The sequence below is a fragment of the Mirounga leonina genome, unplaced genomic scaffold (assembly GCF_011800145.1).
Source record: "Mirounga leonina isolate KUSES-001 unplaced genomic scaffold, KU_Mleo_1.0 Mir_166, whole genome shotgun sequence".
NCBI classification, from domain to species: Eukaryota; Metazoa; Chordata; class Mammalia; order Carnivora; family Phocidae; genus Mirounga; species Mirounga leonina.
The window spans coordinates 4660146-4681815 of record NW_023270418.1 but is presented as its reverse complement, the minus strand read 5'-3'; the positions used below and the strand labels follow the sequence as shown (position 1 = coordinate 4681815).

The window sequence follows — 21670 nt, the reverse complement described above, 5'->3', positions numbered from 1 at the left end:
ATGATCCCGGGGTTCTGGGATCCAGCCCCTCATCGGGCTCCCTGCTTGCGGGGAAACTGCTTCTCCCTCTCCTCCCCGCTTGTGCTCTCTCTTGCTATCTCTGTCTCTCTCTCTCTCTCAAATAAATAAATAAAATCTTTTTTAAAAAAATGAATGCATTTTCAGCACTTGTTTATCAACATTGATATTTGAAACATGCTACTCGTTAAACCTAATACAAGTGGAACTTATATTTTAGAGTCGGTGTATGTTTCATTCTGTATCTTTCTATCTAGTTATCAAACTTAGTGTAGAAAACTACTAGATTCTATTTGGGTCATTCACCAGTTCTTCTATGTAATTTATGATAATGAACTAATTTATAAATGTTAAAAAGAAATTCTTTCTTAACAAATTCCATTTACATGAAAAGATTGAATTTAATTTAAATTAATTATAGCTCAAAAATTCTCAAAATTGAACAATCTGTTAAACATAGAAACCCTTGTGTTACATAGGAAACTGTATTCTCTCTCTCTCTGGAAGAAAGAATGGAAAGAGGGAAGAGGACTAAGATGAGAAAAAGAAGGGAGGAAAAGAGAAGAGGAGAGACAGAGACTAAGAGACAGAGAGAGAAGGGAATACACATTCAAACTGGGAAAACTTCATTACTAGAAGGATTTTTAAGACTTTTTTGGTTAACCCTCTTCTCTCATTTTACAGAGAAGGAAGATTAAGCTCTGGAAGATTAAATGGTTTATAAAAAGACCCAGAGTGAGGTAGTGGCAGAACCAGAGCTGGAAAGCTTTCCTATTTTTAGCTGAGTGTTCTGTATTCCCAGGAACCAGATTTTTTTTGTTGTTGTTATTCTAGCACTCCACTACATAATTATTCCTTGCCCAATTTGTATTTTAATTTTCTGTAGGTCATTGAAAACACTGTAAATTTTGTCATTATTCAGTAACATTTTACAGTTCGGTAGCTCTAGAAGACACAGACTGATTAGAATTGACAAAAACCTATTACTTCACTTTAGCAACATTTAAAAAGTTTTCTCTGGCAATACAGTGGAGCAAAGATAGACTTTTCAACAAGTGGTGCTGGAACAACTAGACATCTACTTTCAAAAAAAAAAAAAGATGAATTTAGGTATTTAGAGACCTTACATTCATCACAAAAACTACCTCAAAATGTATCACAGACCGAAAGTAAAACACAAAACTATAAAACTCCTAGAAGCTCACATAGGAGAAAACTCAGATGACCATTACTTTTTAGATTACAGTATCAAAGGCACAATCCATGGAAAAAACAATTGGTAAATAGACTTATTTAAAATTTAAAAAATTCTGCTCCATGAAAGGCAATGCCAAGAGAATGAGAAGACAAGCCACAGACTGGGAGAAAAATATTTGCAAAAGATGCATCTAATATATGACTGTTATCCAAAATATACAAAAACTTTTAAAACTCAACAATAAGAAAATAAACAACCAGACTTAAAAATGGGTCAAAGACCTTACATACTTCACCAAAGAAGATATACAGATGACATATTAGCATATAAAAAGATGCTCCATGTCATATGCCAGCAAGGAAGAGCAAACCAAAACAATGAGATAGCATTACACAACTATTAAAATTTTAGTCCAAAATCCAGAACATGACATCACCACTTGCTGACATAATGTGGAGCAACAGGAACTCTCATTCACTGCTGATAGGAATGCACAATACAGCCACTTTGGAAGGCAGTTTGGTGGTTTCTTACAAAACTAAACATATTCTAACAATTATTCCCCTTAGTATTTGCCCAAAGAAGCTGAAAAGGTATGTCCCAACAAAAACCTGCACACGATGTTTATAGCAGCTTTTATTTATGATCGTCAAAGTTTGGAAGCAACCAAGATGTCCTTTGGTAGATAAATGGATAAGTAAACTGTGGTACATCCAGACAATGGAATATTATTCAGTGCTACAAAAGAAAGGAGCCATCCAGCCATAAAAAGACATGAAGAAAACTTAAATGCCAATCTGAAAGAAAAAGTTAAATGCTAATCTGGAAAGAAGCCAATCTGAAAAGGCTACATACCATATGATTCCTATATGACATCTTGGAAAAGGCATGAGAAATTCCTATATGACATCTTGGAAAAGGTAACAGTAAAAACATCAGTGGTTTCCAGGGATTGAGGAGAGGAAAGAATAAAGGATTTTTAGGGCAGTGAAAATATTCTATATGATAACATATTATGGATGCATGTTTTTATATATTTGTCCAAACTCACAGAATGTACAATACCATGAGTGAAATGTAATGTAGGTTATGGACTTTGGGTGACTATGATGTGTCAGTGTAGGTTCATCAACTGTAACAAAATTGTCACTCTGGTGAAGGATATGGATAATGGGGAGGCTATGCATATGTGGGGGTAGGAGTATATGGGAAATTCTCTACCTTCTTGATTTTGCTGTGGACCTGAAATGGTTCTAAAAAAATAAAGTCTAAAAAATGTCTTGTCCTACCATTTGCAAAATATAAGGGTGATCATTTCTTTAATGTAGTATAAATATAAATGATTGAGTTTGTCAAGTGGTTTCTAAATGGAACCTCGCTTAGCCTTGAAATGTTTCTTTTAGCTTCTACATTTCTCTCGTTATTATTCTCTACCTGGTACTTTGAAAACTGTGATCAGTTTTGGGGAATTCTGTCCTGACTCTACCCACCTTCACAACAAAAAGCTTTCAAGTTGTTGTTGTTGACTTTTAACATATGCTTTGTTTGTCTTTATGTAACTGTGTCTCCTGAGGCTGAATATTAAGATATAATAAGAGAAAATCCAAAGTATTTGGCACCTGGCAACCATAATCTTTCTAGTTTAAGGTTACGTCCTCTTCCAGGTTTGAGTTATGAGAGAAACCAATAAATGCACTGCCCTGTTTTTATTGCCCTAAAAATCTTCATAAGACCATAAATATTTTAATCTGAAGTTCTTGCAGCAATACCTGACATTGGAATTTATCTGTTCATTTGTCAAAAGTATTGCATCAGTGTGTTCTGTATCAGCAACAGTTTAACTCTTCACTGGCACATCTTCTGTATCTTGAGGGTGTGCCTTAAAAATGAACATCTATAAAGTAGAAGCAAACGCAACAGTTACTCTTAAGTTATAATAGAAGTTACTAAAATATGAATAATCAATATATTAATTAATGGATTATATTTTCAAAATGAGATATGGTCTAAGGTATTATATTCTGAATGCTATCTCCAATTGTATTATTTTTCTTTCTCAGAAATGACTTTTTTTCAGATAATGCATAGTTCTCTTCCTTTGGAGCAACATTTATAAGAAACATAAGAATCTTTGGAGCCAGATTTATTTGTGTGCAAATTCAAGATCGTTCCTTTATTATTATTTTTATTATTTTTATTTTTTTTTAAAGATTTTTAAAATTTATTTATTTGAGACAGAGAGAATGAGAGAGAGAGCACATGAAAGGGGGGAGGGTCAGAGGCAGAAGCAGGCTCCCTACCGAGCAGGGAGCCCGATGCGGGACTCGATCCCGGGACTCCAGGATCATGACCTGAGCCGAAGGCAGTCGCTTAACCAACTGAGCCACCCAGGCGCCCCTATTATTATTTTTTTAAAGATTTTATTTATTTATTAGAGAGCGAGAGAGAGAGCATGACCATGAGTGGGGTGGGGGGCAGAAGGAGAGGGAGAAGCAGACTCCCTGCTGAGCAGGGAGCCCCACTAGGGTCTCAGTCTCAGGACACTGGGATCATGACCTGAGCTGAAGGCAGACATTTAACTGACTGAGACACCCAGGTGCTGCAGGATCATTCCTTTAATAACTGTGTAACTTTGTTAAGTTCTTTTAATTTTCCAAAACCTACATTCCCATACACTTAAAATGAATATTTTATAATCCCTATGTGTTTACTTTTTATAATGTACTATATATAATTAGAAGTAATAATGTGTGTTCTCTAGTTTTTGATGCCAGTTCTGTGTTCCTTTGATCAAATTGTTAATTATTCTTTTAATTCTAAATTATTATTAATTTTTAACATTTTAAAAAATTTTAACTTCTTGGTAGGATTTCATGGGTTTATAAATTTCTTCTAATATTTCTATACATTTGAGCTTTAAATATTTTTTGTTGAAATATAATTGACGTATAACATATTAGTTTCATGTACTATAATGATTTGATATTTGTATCTATTGTTAAATGTATTATAAAAAGTAACCACATAGGGATACTGGCTGGAAATACAAACTAGAGCAACATTAATGGAAAGGAATTTGATAATACCAAACTGCATTTATCCTTTGACCCAGAAACTTCATTTCTAAAAATGTATCCTAAAAATATATTAGCAACAATATGAAAAAATATATACTTAAGGCAATTTATTCCATTTCAATTTGTAATAGCAAGAGAATATAAAACAACCTCATGTCCATGGATAGGTTACTGGCTGAATTAATCATGGCATATCCTGATCATGCAGCTGTAAAAAAGAAGTGAGGAATATCCATATAGTGATATTCAGCACATACATTTTTCATTTTATCTTTCAGAATATATTTTAAGTGAAAAAAGTGAAGTGAAAATAAAGCGTATGTGTGCAATGCTAACATTTGACTAAGAATGTGGTGTTATTTTTATCTGTAACTAGCTATATCTATATCTACCTATTAAAGGAAGAATAAAATAAAAACTTGTAAAAGGTTGTGTATAACCTAGCAATTCCACTCCTACACATATACCCAAGAGAAAGGAAAACACAGTATGTCCACACAGAAACTTGAACATGAGTGTTCACAGCAACATTATTTGTAATAGCCAAAAAATGGAAACAACCAAAGGTACATCAACTGATGATTGAGCAAACGAACTGTGTTTTAGCCACACAGTGAAATAGTATTCAGGTACAAAAAGAATGAAGTATTGATTCATGCTACAAAAATCAGTGTACCTTGAGTACATTATGCTAAGTGAAAGAGGCAACATAATTGTATTATTCCATTTATATGAAAAGTCCAGAGTGGGCAAATCCAGAGAGAAAGAAAGTAGATTAGTGATTGTCAGGGGTTTGGGGTGGGGGTGAAGAGGAGGGAGAAATGGGGAGTGACTGCTCTAATAGGTAGGGGGTTTCTTTTGGGAGAAATGAACTATTCTGAAAATAGATAGTGACGAAGGTTGGATAACTTTGTAAATATACTACAAACCACTGAATTTGCACTCTTTAAAAGGGTGAATGTTATGGTATATTAACTATATCTCAATAAACATTTTAACCTAAAAATGGAGATTTTATTGCTTACATTAAGGAGCTATTCTGTGGATGAGATAATATTTGCAAATTAAATAGCAAGATGGTTAATATGTAGTAGGTGCTTATTCAGTGTTAGTTTCCCTTCCTATATGATGTATGGTAATTATACTTTCACTTGTGATTGTGAACAGCTTGTGTCTTTTTTTTTTTTTTTTTTGATGCATCCCTTCTTTGCATCTTTTTTTTTTTTTTTTAAAGATTTTATTTATTCATTTGAGACACAGAGATACAGAGAGAGAGAGCATGAGCAGGGAGAGAGGCAGAGGGAGAAGGAGAAGCAGGCTCCCTGCTGACCCAGGAGCCCGATGTGGGGCTCGATCCCAGGACCCTGGAATCATGACCTGAGCCGAAGGCAGATGCTTAACCATCTGAGCCACCAAGGCGCCCCCCCTTCTTTGCATCTTAATAGCTCTTTGAGCTTACTACCTATTCTTGGCAGTAATTGCATATATAACATCCCAAACTGTGTAGTCATTTCAGACAATCAATCAGATGTCTGTCTGCCGGATGCTGATGAACAGTTAGCTAAATCTGATATGTTTTTGGAATCAAAAGGACCAAAGAGTCTTAAATGAGATGGAAGATTCACAAATAACATGAAATTGGTACCTAGCCCTGCTGAGGATTTAAATACTGAAAAGCCTGTCTTATGGGTGAATTTTGCATTCGGAACTAAAATTGCTGTTGAAATCATTTTAGTAATGGCAATTCCTCACATGTGGTCTGATGGAGGGATAGTGAGAAATAAGGCTGGAGAAGCAAGTAGGAGTCAACTTGAAAGATCGTCTAAGTTACATCTTAGGGAAGTTTATTAAACTAATGGTTAAATTAATTCTATTTTTCTCAATTTTCCAAGTTCTCTGAATGAAATTTTGACTCCGTTGTATCTGTTTCTTCCAGAGACCAATACAAAAGACCTCCTGCAGGGAGGATAGAAGCTGGAGAAAGGAAGTGAAAGTTTGCTTTATGTTCTGGAAATAAGAAACCCTTTATTAGATACATGATTTAGAAATATTTTCTCCCAGTCTGTGCCTTGTCTTTTCATTTTCCTAACAGTGACTTTCAAAAAAGCAGAGATTATACATTTTGGTGAGAATTTATCATTTTTCCCTCTTTAGATTGTCTTTTTGTGTCATATCTAAGAAATCTTTGCCTAACAAGATCTTGAATATTTTTCTATGCTTACTTCTAGAAGTTTCACAGTTTTAGCTCCTGTATGTAGGTTTATCATCCATTTTAAGTTTTTTTTAATTTCATACAAAATAGATTGTCCTTTTTTCTCAATTCATGTCCAATTGTCCAAGCATCATTTATTTAAAACATTCCTCTTTCTTGTCAACCTTGACATCCTTGTCAAAAATCAGTTCATTATATGTTGAGGTTCAATTACTGAACTTTATTTTTTTCATTGATTTATGACCACATTTTTCACTAATGTCACACTCACTTGATTGCTCTTAAATGAGGTAGAGGGAGTCATTGACATTTGTTTGTTTTGTTTTAATTTTGGGAAATTAGAATTCCTTAGTTTCTATATAAATTTCAGAATTAGATTGATAATTTCTACAAAAACTTCTGGAATTTCAATTAGGTTTGGGTCATATTTATAGGTCAACTTGAGCAGAACTCACATATTAATTCCATGAACTATTTTGAGCCATAAATATGGTATATTTCTCCAATTATGAAAGTACGATGGAGTCAATGGTAATACTCAGCTTATTGGCTTGGGTACTGTGTTTTAGGCCTACCAAGTATCCCATTTCCTTTGTTGCTTCCATGACCTGGATTTTGTTTGTTAGTAATGTGCCCAACTGAAGACTTGATTTCCAAGACTCCCATATAGGTAGCTATAACCAATTGGCAGAATTTTTGTCAAAGAGCTATATTAAGTGTCTAGGTGTGGCTTCTAGAAAAGCTGTAGCTTTACTGCTTAGAAGAAGAAGGTAGGGGGGGAAGGGGAGGGGGAGGAGAAGGAGGGGGAGAGGAAAAAGAAGAGAAAGAAGAATAGGATAGAATGGTCAAAAGTTAACTGCCTTATTACTAATTTTTGTTACATGAAGCCACCTAAACCTCCATTTGTTTAAGACTGTGGGCAGATTTTCTGTTACATACAGCAAAATTATTTCAGACAAGCATCTAGAGAAGTGGGTGTACCATTCACATATATGTGGAATAAAGAATAAGGAATAAATGTCTATCATCATTCTATACTCCATACCAGAGTAGATATAAATATCCTATTCATGGAAGTGTAATTTAGAAAAAAAGAAAAGATGTCTGTTGCTTTAGTTTTAATTTTAATTTTAGAGAAGTAAATTGGAATACTATTGTTATACATAAAGTTTTATACCTTTTGTACTAGATATATTTGTTAAAGAGTAAATGATTTAAAAACCCTACATTATACTTTGGAGATAATGAAATGGTCTCGAATTTGTCATTTTTTGTTGAGCCACTTTCATATATAGGTCTTATGTTCCTTGGCAGAAGAAATTATATACCTAGCACACATTTGTTTTCTGCATATTATTGAGTCCTAGAAGTTGTGAAGGTCATTGTGAATCATAAATATCTGTGCCTTAAAAATCAATACTTAATTTTTTTCATAATACTTCACATAATATGTAAATCTTAGCTATACACTTTTGGGCTACTGCTGAAGTCACTTTTATATCCTTCCCAGCATCTCATCTACAACTTTATACTTTCAAAGTATGATGTCATTTATCTTACGAAATTTGGATTCTAAGAAACAAATGTTAGGTTTTGCAATCTTGAATAATATTTTTTTAGTAGAGATTTAAAAGTAACAATTTTAGAGGTAGCAAGAAAGTGACAGACACAAAAAATCGGATGAACTAATATCAAATTATTTCCAAGAATATTATGTGCAAAGTGTATTCTCTCATCCCAGGTATTGGAAATTAAGTACAATCATCATCTGGATATCCAATTAAGTGAAGGTGGCGCTAGCATAATCTAACTATAATTCATGCTTAATATCAAGATAAAAGTGATATATTGTCCCATTATATTTAGTTTTTTAATTATTTAACTTGGCTTAGGTTAATGGTAAAATGAATCTTTTTAGTCTAGAATGACTTCTTTGTTATTTTTGCCCTTCAAAATATTTCTCATTGCCTAGTGCTAAGCCCCTATGCTATGAAAACTTTCCTCAACTCCCAAGTCACAATCATATGTTTTTTCTTTAGTATTTCCTTAGGTTATGTCTACATTTCTGCCATCCTCTTACTACATTATGCTTTGTATAATACTTAGTTGTGCATAAAGCTTTCTCATTAGGAAATATGTTACTTCAAGGCAGGATTATGGCCGCCTTCTTCCCTTTCTACCTTCTGTTTCTCCTTCATTTCTTCCTTTTCTTGTTAATAATTATAGCTAAGAGAACTTGATAGATTTTATTCTCTACTAAATTTACCATTATGCATGGTACAGATAAACATAATAACATACACTTATATGAAGTGCTTAATATTCTCATAAGCACTGTTATTTTGAAATGATATTTTGTATCACTGTATCAAAGTAAAATAAGAAATTCTGTTATGGTCTTCAGAATCAATAATTTCCATATCTAAAGAGGATATAATTATAATCAAAGAACTGAGGTAAAAACTACAGTATCCAAATTAAATTGGAAATATTACTTTAGATGCAACATTTTATTTTTTTATTTTTATTTATTATTTTTTGTTTAGATGCAACATTTTAAAACATTTATTTCTTCAAACCCCTTTCACTGAGATGGCCTGGACACAATATTGTTCTAGGAGAAATGAGTGTCTCTAACCTCACAGTTGTCTTCCCTAATCCCTTCCACTAAAAGAAACCAGAATTCCTTAGAGAAATGTCTGATTTTAGAGGTGATTTTTCCCTCAGTTCTATTGCAAAGGCAACCTCCTTGTATAAATGTTTACCTTGGTTTTACATTGTGAGGCTCTAAGTCTCAGTGGATTTTTTGTCGTCACTGTTTTTTTTGTTTTTGTTTTTGTTTTGTTTTGTTTTTTAAAGGTTTGCCTGCTCTGTTTTAGTGTTTCTTTAACTCCAGAACTGAGTCAGGTGCTAAAGTATCTTGAGTTCTGACAAAAAAATCAAGTGGTACATGGTGCAGAAGCTTCTGCTCTTTTGGCTTTTGAATGAATAATCAGTTAATAATCAGAAGAGCAAACCACTTTTCCTCCACTTAGCTTCCAGGATCTCAGGTTTCCTGATGAAAGCATCTGTCTCTTTTCCAGTATCAGTGTTTGAAAACACTTCATCCCATGGATCCCACACCACATAGACCCAAGGGGAGTATGAGGCAGGGGAATTGGGCAATTTCTCCCTGGAGTAAACTCTGGGCCCGGGGAACACACAGAGTTTCTCACAAGGGACTTACAGGCTTCTGTAGGCTGAGTCTCCATCAAGAAAGCACAAAACGTTCATCTTCACCTGAGACCTAAAGAAAGACAAATATCTCCGTGGCTGGTCTGTCTCTTTGTAAACCTGAAGAACACAGTTTCATATCTGTTCCAGCTTGCCAACACCAGACACCTAGGAAGAATCCTAAGCTTGTGATGAATGCTTTTAGTTTATTCCACCAATGTGCCTGTCCCCATTCTCAATCCCTACCCTCTGTGGTGTAATCACAAAGTGAAACTGAGAGTGAGACCATCAAAAACTTAAATACAATCTAGGATTTTTCAAGAATTCTCTAGGTACTTATTGAAAATGTGTAGCTTTTTCTTCATCATATGAAACAGACATACATTGCACACTTATTGCTATACTTTGTGAATGTTGACTTTCAATATTGCTGATCCTTGTTCTATAGGGATAATGGCGAAAGCACATGTATGTAAATCCACTCTTGAGTGCCAGTCACAGATTGATTCAAGGGAAAATAGCAGACAACTGTCTAGATTTTATTTTATTTTATTTTTTTTACGACTGTCTAGATTTTAAATTAACTCTCTTCACCTGGCTTTAATCTGGCAGACAACTTCCTGAGGCTCTAGAGAAGTGAAATGGAGATAAATCAGTCATGACTAAAGAAGTAATCTTAGTTAAAACTAATGAGGAAGCTAATTGGAGTCATTTATCTTCATGTCAGGTTCATTATTACACTGTGGCTCTTCTTTGTGTTAAAGTGGTCAAAGTGTCCATGTGAATCAACAAACAGGTTCTTGCATTGTTGAAATAAGGGGATTAAAATGGGGGTTAGAGTTTGTTAAGAAATCCCTTGATTTTTCACTCCTTTAAGTGAAACTTTGTATTTTCTACATACTTACTAATGAGGTATGTAATTGAATTACTTGGGTTATATGACTCCGTGGAGCCGTTTCTCCATTTCAGGAGAAATGTTAAAATCATTCTACTGATAGACATTATTTCTCTCCTATTGAAGAAGTTCATTTATTTAGTATTTGAATGAATATCATGAGATCAAGTTTGGTATGTTTTGTTTCATGCTTTTATTATATATCAAAATAAAATATTTAAAATTTTTGATTATTAAAAAAAACTCATCCCCTCAAATATCACATACCAGTATTTGCACAAATTAAATATCTCTCCTGTATTTTTTGCCTCAGCTTTTTAAAAAAGGAAACTCAGAGTAGCACTGCAGATCATCTAGTATAGTGGCTCTCAATCTTAGCTGTACATTCAAACCAGTCAATCTGGAAACTTCATTTTTAATTGGAACTCAGGTGTGCAGAGAGATTAGTGATAATCCTTGGTAGTGGATACATGGTTATCTTTGGCCTACATTTATGTGTTTAATTTGCTAATATAATGAGTATTACTAAACTCACCATTCAACCTTTTACCTACTCCTATATGTGTATATAGACCTTTCCTATCCTAAGTCCCCTTCTCCTCTACAGATGAAACCACTATTCTGACTGTATTTTTTTGCAGATATATATTGTATGCCTAAATAATGCATCGTTTGTTTTATGTGCTTTTGAACTTTATAAAAAGGCAGTTGTATATTTTCCTTACTCATCATTAGATCACTAAAATGTATTCATGTTATTGCACGTAAAAATTCATTTTCACTGGCATAAAGTATCTCATTGCATAAATATATCACAATCAATCTACCGTATTATTTTTTCATCTGTGGGCATTTTCAGTCTTTTTGTTAACTTCTCTCCTTTTCTTTTCTCTTACTTTTTAATCTGTTCTTACTTCTCCCCCCCCCCCCCATTAAGTAGTGCTACTATGAACATTCTTCAGTACATCTCCTCTTTAGAACTTTAATTTGGGAATACACTCAGGAGTCAAAATGCTTCTCACCAGGAAAACTTCTTTGACAGCAGAGGTGCCAGAGTAGGATGAATAGAATCAAGAACAGCTGGTAGGAGCGTAAAATCATTATCAGTTGTAATTTCAGGATAAACAGCAGTAGTCAGGGATTACTCATCTTTCATATTTCCTATTGTAAATTTTGCCCCAGAAATTGTGAGGGAACATCATCTTGAAGAAGCCTTGGCAGGACACGGTGTACTTAATGTGAGATGGAAGTGCATCAGAGAGATGAAAAGGGTGGACCATAGCAAGTGCGGCTGTCCTCAGAGGAGTGCTCTTCAGCTACTCCAGCTACATTTCTCTATACATACAAGGATCTAGAAGTGCCCAAGTTTGCACTAATCTGGAGAGGTGCTAGTGCAGAAGTAATAAAACTTAGTTCACATGTCCCCAGTTGGGACCAAATCTAAGGCAGAATTTACCCCTAGAAATCCCAACCATGATGAAGCTGAGGCTAAGATTTTGCTTGAAATTATACCTTTACTTAGATTCCTCTCCTCTTTCCTGCTTCCCTCACTCTTCTAAGTTTCTTACGAGAGCACTCAATAAATTGCTTGCATTCAAGTCCTCACACTGTGGCCAGCTTCTGAGAAACTTGATGGGTAGAAATATGCTAAAGAATGGATCCAGAAACTCCATAACCTAAATTTTCAAAGCTTATAATTGAGTGGTAAAGGATTCTACTTCCCTCTTTAACTTTCCTGAAACTTTGATTTCAGGCTTCTGGCTTCCAGAACTGTGAGAGAATAAATTTCTGTTATCTGAAACCACCAAGTTAGTGGTAATTTGTTAGGGCAGCCCCAGGAAACTAATTTAGGTAATTTAACAGAATATTACACAGTTCTTAAACATACTATTCTAAAGAACATAAAAAAATATTATGGGGTGATATTAAAGAATAAGGAGGCTGAATATCATTACTAAAATGGTGACATAGGTTGTTCCTGACTTTGGTCCTCCTCACAAGAACAACAAACATCTATTCAAGAACAAGGCACCACTAAGAGAATCCTAGAGGCAATGCGGAAGCACCCTCTTGCACCTCAGAGACAAAGGCAGATCACATTAGAATGGTAAGAAAAGCAGCTACACATTGACCACATTACCCCTTCCCCAGGCCAGTGCAGCACCATGTGGAGAGGTCTCTGAACCTCTAGTTCCTTCAGTGGGAAAATAGAACTCAGGGGACACATCTAGCTCCCCCCTTTCAGCATTGTGGGTCACTTTGTGGGAGACCCTACTCTGATCTTTCACCATGGGAATTGTAGGGGAATTTGTGGGGCAGATTCCACTGGGAATCTGACTATGACAGAGAAAGTGGGGAGGGGCTTGCAACAACCAGCACACAGATCCCTGCAGACCAGGTTGATACCTCCAGTGCCTAAGTAGTAATCCCAAACAGCGGCTTTGCTCATCTACAAAATTAAATCAGGGACAGACTCTGATCAGGGAACTCAGCAAGGTACTGATTGGCCTGATTCAGATCCTGAAACAAGGAGTGTTGCTGACCCTAAAGCCCTGGTTGCCCATGCTTAGGCAAGGTGCTGAATCATAGCCCCACCCCCTGTGAAGAATGTCTTCCAGCCCCACCTGATCAGAGAGCTCCTGACCAGTCCCGGAAGCTGTATAGTCTAGCAGTGCTCAAGCTGGGCAGGCAGAGCTGATCACCCCCAGAACAAAGCCAGTACCAGGCATAGAAGCTTCCTGTACTACATGCATGCAGGAGGACTAATTCATAGCCAAGACTGAGGGTAGCTCCCAGCCCCTCCCAACTAGAGAGACTGCTCGGGGAAATAAAAATAGCCTAGAGTGTCCCCACCTCTTTCCACTCAGGCAGGGGGTCTGTACCATTACCTTACCTGTGGTGGAGAGTGTATTCTGGCTCCATTTGACCAGAAGGGCTGGTGAAAACACTTGAAAGTTGTGCAGCCCAGGGGTGCTCTAGCCGAAAGGTTTGCAGAGCAAAGCCTGTGGCCCTGTTGAGCCAGGGAACTTGGGGTATGGATATGTTACTTCCACTTAAAGAACTTCCATTTAGCATTTCTTGTAAGGCAGGTCTGGTGGTAATGATATTCCTCGGTTTTGTTTCAAAAAGTCTTTATCCCTCATTTGTTTCTGAAGGACAGTTTTGCTGGTTACAGAATCTGTGGTTAACAATGACTTACTTTCAATATTTTAAACGTCATCCCTTTCACTCTCTGGCCTGAAAAGTTTCTGTTGTAAAATCTGCCAAGGGATACAAATGGATTGTTACATAATATATAACCATGACCATGTCTGTGAATGCATTAAGAAAAACCTGTGTTTATAGCTTGTCATTTATAATGCAACATAATCTATCCTACCCTCACCAGTAAAACCTCCAATAACACAACAGGGAAACTGAGAAAAGTATTTTATAACTGAAAAAAGAAATACTATTTTACATGATTAGATTAAATGGATAGAAACCATAATCACAAATGTTCTGAGGTTTAAAATGTATACAGATTTTCTGGTAAAGTATTAAAAGTCTATTTTTTTTTTTCATATTTTGTAGTTTCTCTGAATCCAGGTTGATTCTGTCCAAGGACTTGCATTTGTCTATTTGTTCTACTATGACATGTAGTAGAATCACCTTGAGTGTTATATGACTTCATTTAATACTAGTAGTTCTTCTGCATGTCACTGATTTATTTATTATTTCTTTTATTAATTTATTCACCAAACAAATATTTATTGCATATCTGTCATGTGCCAGATACTATTCTAGGCAATCAGGATACAATAATAACAAAGCTAATTGCCATTTGTTGAGGACCTTAGTTGTGCCAGATAGTACTTAGAGTATTTTATTTATATAATTTAATACAAGTAGTGAGATGTCTGATTATTTCTAATTTTTTTTACATAAGAAAACTGAGGGCCTAAGAGGTTAAATGAATTGGATGAGGTTACTTATAAGAGGCAGAATTGGGATTCCAACTTTTGTTCAAATACAAAGTACACTCACTGTTTGCTTATGCACATGTCCCAGTCCACTCAGGATTATTCTGGGTTACACCTTTTGTCCTAATATAATTACTAATCGTGCTCTATCCCTCTCAAATGTGTTCTGATTTCTGAAGACAACTGATACTGTCACCTTAATATCGCTACATTGTGACTCATGATCTTTGGTCAGAGTGTAGGGAGGAACAGTGCCTATGTGTGTTATGATACTTTGAGATGATCAATGTGAAAAAGAAACAGCATGTCCAATAGACCTTCCTAACTCTTTATTAGTCTGTGTTGCAGACTGTTTTGTAAAAGATCGCTTTACAAAACTACACTGCAGTTAGAAAAAATTTACTTTTGTTAATATTTAGTGACAATCAATATCTGAAAGGCCAAAAATTGTGGTATTTTATGTTTTGGAAGGCAGACTACTGTATTTCATAGTGTTAAATTATTTAAGCTTCTGTTTTCTCCATCACTGGATTATATAAGGGTTCCCATAGGGTGAGCTCAGATAGTAGTAGGAAATACAGAGAATATTGACTGCAAAGTGGAATATCCCTCAGTAAATAAGCACAATCGATCCCATAAAAATTTCAAGAAGACCGTTCTGTGCAAATTTATTTTGTGGCTATAAACATTTAGTTTTTCAGACTATGAATCATTTCTATAGTAATACCTTGAAATTAATGGGTGTTTCTGAGGAAAGTATGAGATTTACATAAATGTGACTCTCAGATACTAGAATATATTTTATTTTGAAGTAAACTCAATAGATACTACATCCTTTTTAAACATCAAAATGAGGGTCCAACTCTAATAAAGGAAATTGAACTTGAAGAGCTGTAATCAAGGAATAAGAACCAAAGATCCTCAGCTGCACTTGAACAGATTTTGATGATGAGATTTTGGACCTTCAGCCTAAACCTAATACCATCATAAATGAGACTTTGTGAGATATCTTGAGGGAATTTTTCACGTGTAAAGATGATAAACTGCTGTGGCTAGAGGGCAGACTGTAGCAAATCTTACTTCCCACTAAAGTCCTTGAAAATATATTTTATCCTACATATGCGTCTTAAAAGGTGATATTGATATTCTTCCAGTGATTGATGAGATCTTTGCTTTTTGCCTTTCAATGTGGGTAGGCCTGTGACTACAATAAAATTAACACCGTGTAACTGCTGAGGTTAAGTCCAAAAAAAGGTAATAAAACTTATGCTCAGTCCTCTTGAGATGTCTCAGGAAGAATCCAGCTACCAAGCCGTTATGAAGCCAAGTAGGCACATCAGAAAGACTTTTAGACTTTTAGACTTTTAGATGTCTTGTTTACAGCCTCAGCTGAAGTTCCAGTCAACAATCATCATCAACTACCAGACGGATGGATGACCAAGCCTCCAGGTGATTTCATTCCCAACATTCAAGCTATCTTAGCTGATGCTCATTTGCAGTTTAAAAAAAGAAAAAAAAAAAAAAAAAGCTGTTTTACTGAGATATGCCCCATTTGTAGATTCATGGGCAAAATATTATCATTGTTTTAAACCACTATGTTTTGGGTTAGTATGATATGATATGCAGTAATAGATATTTGAAAAAGATGGTAGGAGCAAAAATATCTGGCTAATAAAATGAAAAGATATACTAGGAATTAAACAGAACATTTTGATGTGATCAGTCTGTCAATATGAAAATTCCTTGGTAAAATAGTAAAATCTGTACTACTTATTTTAAATATAAACTAAGTTCCTTTGGAGTTTTGGAATAAGGGATCCCTTGCCCGCCAGGCAACTGCAATCATGACTCTATACTGTTGTTCATTTATCTGTTGATTAGTAATAATCATAGCCAATATTTCAAACACATTATTGGTGAAGTGTTGTAATAAACACATTTCAAAGATGAGTAAACATTTGGAAGTACATGGTGACATAAATGAGAAAGCTCTTCTCCTCTTAGCAATGAAAAATGATCTCATTACTAAGAGGTCCTTTGAGTTTCAGGTTGAGCACCCCTCCACTGAGCTATAGTCTTGGAGTCACACTTTGAACCTTATCCCTGAGTGGAATAAATGCTATACCTGTCCAGGAGCTAGAACACTCAGCCAAGGATATTTTCTATGCAGTAGACTGCATGAGGTATACCTCTCTTCACTAATTAAAGTATAATAAAATTATTTTTATACCTGTCACTACTAAAAACACTTGAAAGTTTGTTCTGTTGCTAAAAAGCAATCCTGATACAATTTATATACATACATCTTATGCATATTATTAAGAATATGATTAACTGAGATTAAGCACAATGATAATATAAAAAACAAATACAAAATTAAAGAGACTCATGGACAGACTCTTTGATAAAACCTAAACAACAAGGGAAAAAAAAGGAAGGAAGGGAGCAAAACCAGATAGCATAATTCTCTACCTTTGTAGTAGAAAGATCAGTGACCTGAGATTCATGAAGCTGATTTTCTGGTGCTAATTAGCTGAGTCACCTTTGTCCTGCCTTTATACTTTCTGTGATTCCATGTTCCACAACCCCCCTCCCCAACCTTCTACTGAGAAAATTATCTACCTATCCTGAGTAATCTATTTAGACAGCTGTGGGAGAAGAAAAATAAATGTCAGCAGGATTTGAAATGGTAATAATAATATCACATATAGAGTAGTAATAGCTAGTTATCTTACCTGATTGGTTCAACTAAAAGGGAATACATATTCACAAAGAGGGGATAAGATCCCATCCAAACTGTGTCACCATCACAAGTACCAGCAACATCTGTTAGGAATTCTTTTAAATTTGGTTGCTTTCTTTTTTTTAAAGATTTTTTATTTATTTATTTGAGAGAGAGAATGAGAGAGAGAGAGAGCAGATGAGAGGGGGGAGGGTCAGAGGGAGAAGCAGACCCCCCGCCGAGCAGGGAGCCCAATGCAGGACTTGATCCCGGGACTCCAGGATCATGACCTGAGCCGAAGGCAGTCGCTTAACCAACTGAGCCACCCAGGCACCCTAAATTTGGTTGCTTTCAATAGCTATCTTATTTTAGTATTTACCTCTTCTGGTTTGTTTTCTTTCCTCATGTCTCTTTCTCCTCTGTCCCTATATGCAGATTAATAAGGGAAGATGAATATATTTAAAGAAAAATCCAAAAAAATGCATAACTACTTTTAACAGGCAAAAAGCAAGCAATTATGCAAACCTAGTAAATATGGTGAATGATGAATCTAAGAAATGTAATTTTAGATGGAAATCAAAGTGACCCCATAAAGTAATAATATTAATTTTGTATTTTGGATCATAATCTAAACCTTCTCATTGCAAAATGGAGTTGCAATGTGGTCTTGATAGAATGAGTCAAATGTATCAATTGTTTAAAAATAATATATATCAAATATATTAATTATTGAATAACCAATAAATATGTAGGTGCTGCTATTATTAGCTGATGACTGTGTCAAAGGAAATACTGATTTAGAGGAATATCATCATTTCTTAAGTAAATCATCCCTTAGTACTCATCTTTTTAATTTCTTATGCTTGCTATTTTCTTTGTCTTCCTTTGTGCCTCTCTCTCAAATGTAGTTCCTTTGAACTTTTTCTAGAAGCAGGTTTCCTGGTAGACAGTCTCTTCTGCAGCTTCTCTCTGAGATGCATGACCTTCCCAACCATCTTTGCAGATACCTGGCTCTCTCCAGGGGCACAAGTTTATTTTAAGGTTCTCCACAGAAAACAAGGCCTGAGGTGGACTCTCCATTGCCACTTCCTAGACAGAACTGCCATGATGTCTGCTTTAAAAAATAAAGGACAGAGCTTGGGCATGAATTCAGATTTGTATCGTTCTGGAACCTGCCTTAACCATTGGGCTGCCCTGCCCTTCAGGAGGTACCGTGATATAACACGCTGTTGGTGGTGCCACATGTCGTGCTACTTCCTACTTCTGTGCATTTGACGTTCTTCACCGGGAATGACTTTAAATCTCCTCTACCCCACTAGTTCCCATTTGTCATCTGAAACTCAGTATATCAACCATTTCCTCCAGAAGGCTTCCCCAGATCCTCAATCCAATTAGGGAAATTTCCAACATTATGCTTTCCAGGGCCCACAGGAGACCAGCACACAGTCTGTGTACATTACAGATGATACTTATACCAAGAAACAGGTCCTGAGAATGGAACACCTAGTTTTGAAAGTGCTTGCTTTTGACCTAGCTGCACCAACAATAAATCAGTTCCTTACCCAATACTTTCTGCACCAGCCATCTGCCAACTGCAAAGTTGAAAGTTTAGCAATGTTTTTGGGAGAACTAAGTCTGATAGATGCTGACCCCTACCTAAAGTATCTGCCATCAGTTATTGCTGCAGCAGCTTTTCATTTAGCACTCTGCACAGTCACAGGACAGAGCTGGCCTGAATCTTTAGTTCAAAAGACTGGATATACCTTGGAAAGTCTTAAGCCTTGTCTCATGGACCTTCACCAGACCTACCTCAGAGCACCGCAGCATGCACAACAGTCAATAAGAGAAAAGTATAAGTGTTCAAAGTATCATGGTGTTTCTCTCCTCAACCCGCCAGAGACACTAAATGTGTAATGGTGAAAGACTGCCTTTGTTTTCTAAGATGTAAATCACTCAAAGTATATGGTGTACAGTTTTTGTAAGATTTTAATTTTATAATCATTTCTGAATAGAGTTATGGTCAAGTACAAATTATGGTATCTATTACTTTTTAAATGGTTTTAATTTGTATATCTTTTGTACATGTAACTATCTTAGATATTTGGCTAATTTTAAGTGGTTTTGTTAAAGTATTAATGATGCCAGCTGTCAGCACAGTAAGAATAAGAACTAATAAACGGATTTTGGAAAATAAATAAATAAATAAATAAATAAATAAATAAATACCCCTCACCTTCAGCTATCCATCACATACCACTGACTCTATCTTTGTGTTCTCCAACTGCAATTTACTCTACATTAGGGAACAGATCCTGTTTATCTCTTTTCCCATGGTAAAGACTCAGTATAAGCTACATGAATGCATTCAACTGCTGTGAACCATTTCCCCCCTGTGGGGCAGTATCTTTTCTGTTCTAAGGTCTATATAAAGTCTTACCTTACAGAGTTTAAGTTCCATGTGACAACAGGATTACAAAAATTGCTTTTCCAAATGACTTTAAAAGTTTTCATAGGATGTTCATATATATTTCTATCTTTGTTATTATTTTTTTACATCAGATTCATTTTTTTCAATGACTTAGCTGTTGTATTCAAGTTTTCCACAACTGTTCAAATGAGTCATCGTAGATTTCTTTACACTTAAGTGTGTTTTGTGGAAAGCTGAACAATGCTATTTTTTCCACATGCACAATGGTTGCTTTGCATTAGCTATTTCAGACATCTCTTCTAAAGTTTGATAATGCTGTCCAATTGCTTATTAAACTACAAGCATAAGAGTGTTTCTTTTCATCACTTCTTTCTTAAAGTATCTATGTTTTTTTCTTCCAGGAAAATGTAAAACTTTTTTTTTTTTTTGAAACTTTAAAAGTAAGTGCAGAATCAGATTAATATCTTAAAATCTTAGGAGCCTTTAGTTGTCTTAAAATATTTAATAGACTAAATCCAAAGCTTATACTTAATATTTAATTATCTTCCCTCTCTTGATTTAATCTCCTTGTTTAGCTTAACTTACTCCGTTTATTCAAGGCTACCCCACACAAGAATCAAATGGTTCAGTTCTAATGCCCTAAATCCCTTATCCCCATCTTTCTTTCTGAGTCTGCTCCTGTCTGGAACATCCTTTCCTCTTGAAATCCTTTCCATTCCTTAAGGTTCAAATCACCTTCTTCATGTAAGTTGTCTCATCACCAAAACACGATATGAATTGTCACCCTCCCAAACTGTTGTTGTTTCTCTTATTCTCATTATATTCCACCTGTAATTTTTTTTTTAATTTTTTATTTATTTGAGAGAGAGAGTGAGCAAGAGAGCACAAGCAGGGGGAGCAGCAGAGGGAGAGGGAGAAACAGACTCCCTGCCTAGCAGGGAGCCGTATGGGGGGCTAGATTCCAGGACCCTGAAATCTGACCTGAGCCGGAGGCAGATGCCTAACCAACTGAGTCACTGGGTGCCCCCCACCTGTAATTTGTATAGATGCTCTGCCTTCAAATTAAATTCAACAAATATTTTTCCGAAAAGCCCACTTATTTGCATACTAAGTTTTGTTAGAAAGGTTTTTATCTTGTCATTTTTAAAGCAAGGGTGCTATTTTAATGCACACAGGGCTAACACAATTAGGTAATGCCTCATGAAGTAAATGACCTTCAGAGATTTTAGAATGAATATTATTTGAACATCAAAATATTTAATTTGGGGTGGGCATTGTAAGCAAGAAAAAAAGATTCCAGGAAGATGGAACAGGACACAGAGGCAAGAAAGTATGGTGCCTGTTTAAGGAATATTGTGTTCTGGTTTTGCTGGGAGAGTCTGCCTTGGTGAGTCCACTTCAGCATTATCTGATTCCATTAAAGTCCATTATTCTTCCCTCTGAATTGCCTGAAGAGCTCTGTCCCAAGTGCATACTGAAAGTGTCCAGAGCACTCTTCATTGCCAAAGGGACAGATGCAAAATTGGCTGGCCCACTGAGCCAAGTTCCTCTGTTGCAGATTCATTTGGAGTTTTTCCCTTTGCCTGTAAAGAGTTGTTCCTGTGGTGTGTGCATCTGCCTCTGATCCCATTTTGTTTGAGATTATTTAATTGTTCCACATGCTGGGAATGTTTATTTATTTACCCACCAGACACCTGCACCTCTTTGATGCTGTCATTTTGATTTGTTTATAAAAGAAAAAAGAAAATCCCATTGAGGGTGAAACACATTTTATGTCCAGTGAAAATGTTTAGCAATCACAGTAGAAAGCACATTGTTTTAATTTCACAGTCCGTTGGAAGCATTAGCTCATTAACAAACTAATTAAAAATAAAGGAAAGAGAGGTGGTTTGGGATAGAGAATATTGTTTACTCTAGTCAGCATGTATTAGCAGAGCTCATAGAT

The 21670-nt window shown here is 35.6% G+C and overlaps 1 protein-coding gene across 1 annotated transcript; it reads left to right on the top strand.

The window, feature by feature from the left end:
* The first annotated feature begins 10171 nt into the window (after positions 1-10171).
* LOC118016248 (cyclin-A2-like) lies at positions 10172-19211 on the top strand. The gene is made up of 2 exons (XM_035013702.1): positions 10172-10186; positions 18720-19211. Exons 1-2 carry the CDS (start codon positions 10172-10174, stop codon positions 19209-19211), a joined length of 507 nt encoding a protein of 168 aa, XP_034869593.1.
* Positions 19212-21670: the final 2459 nt, after the last annotated feature.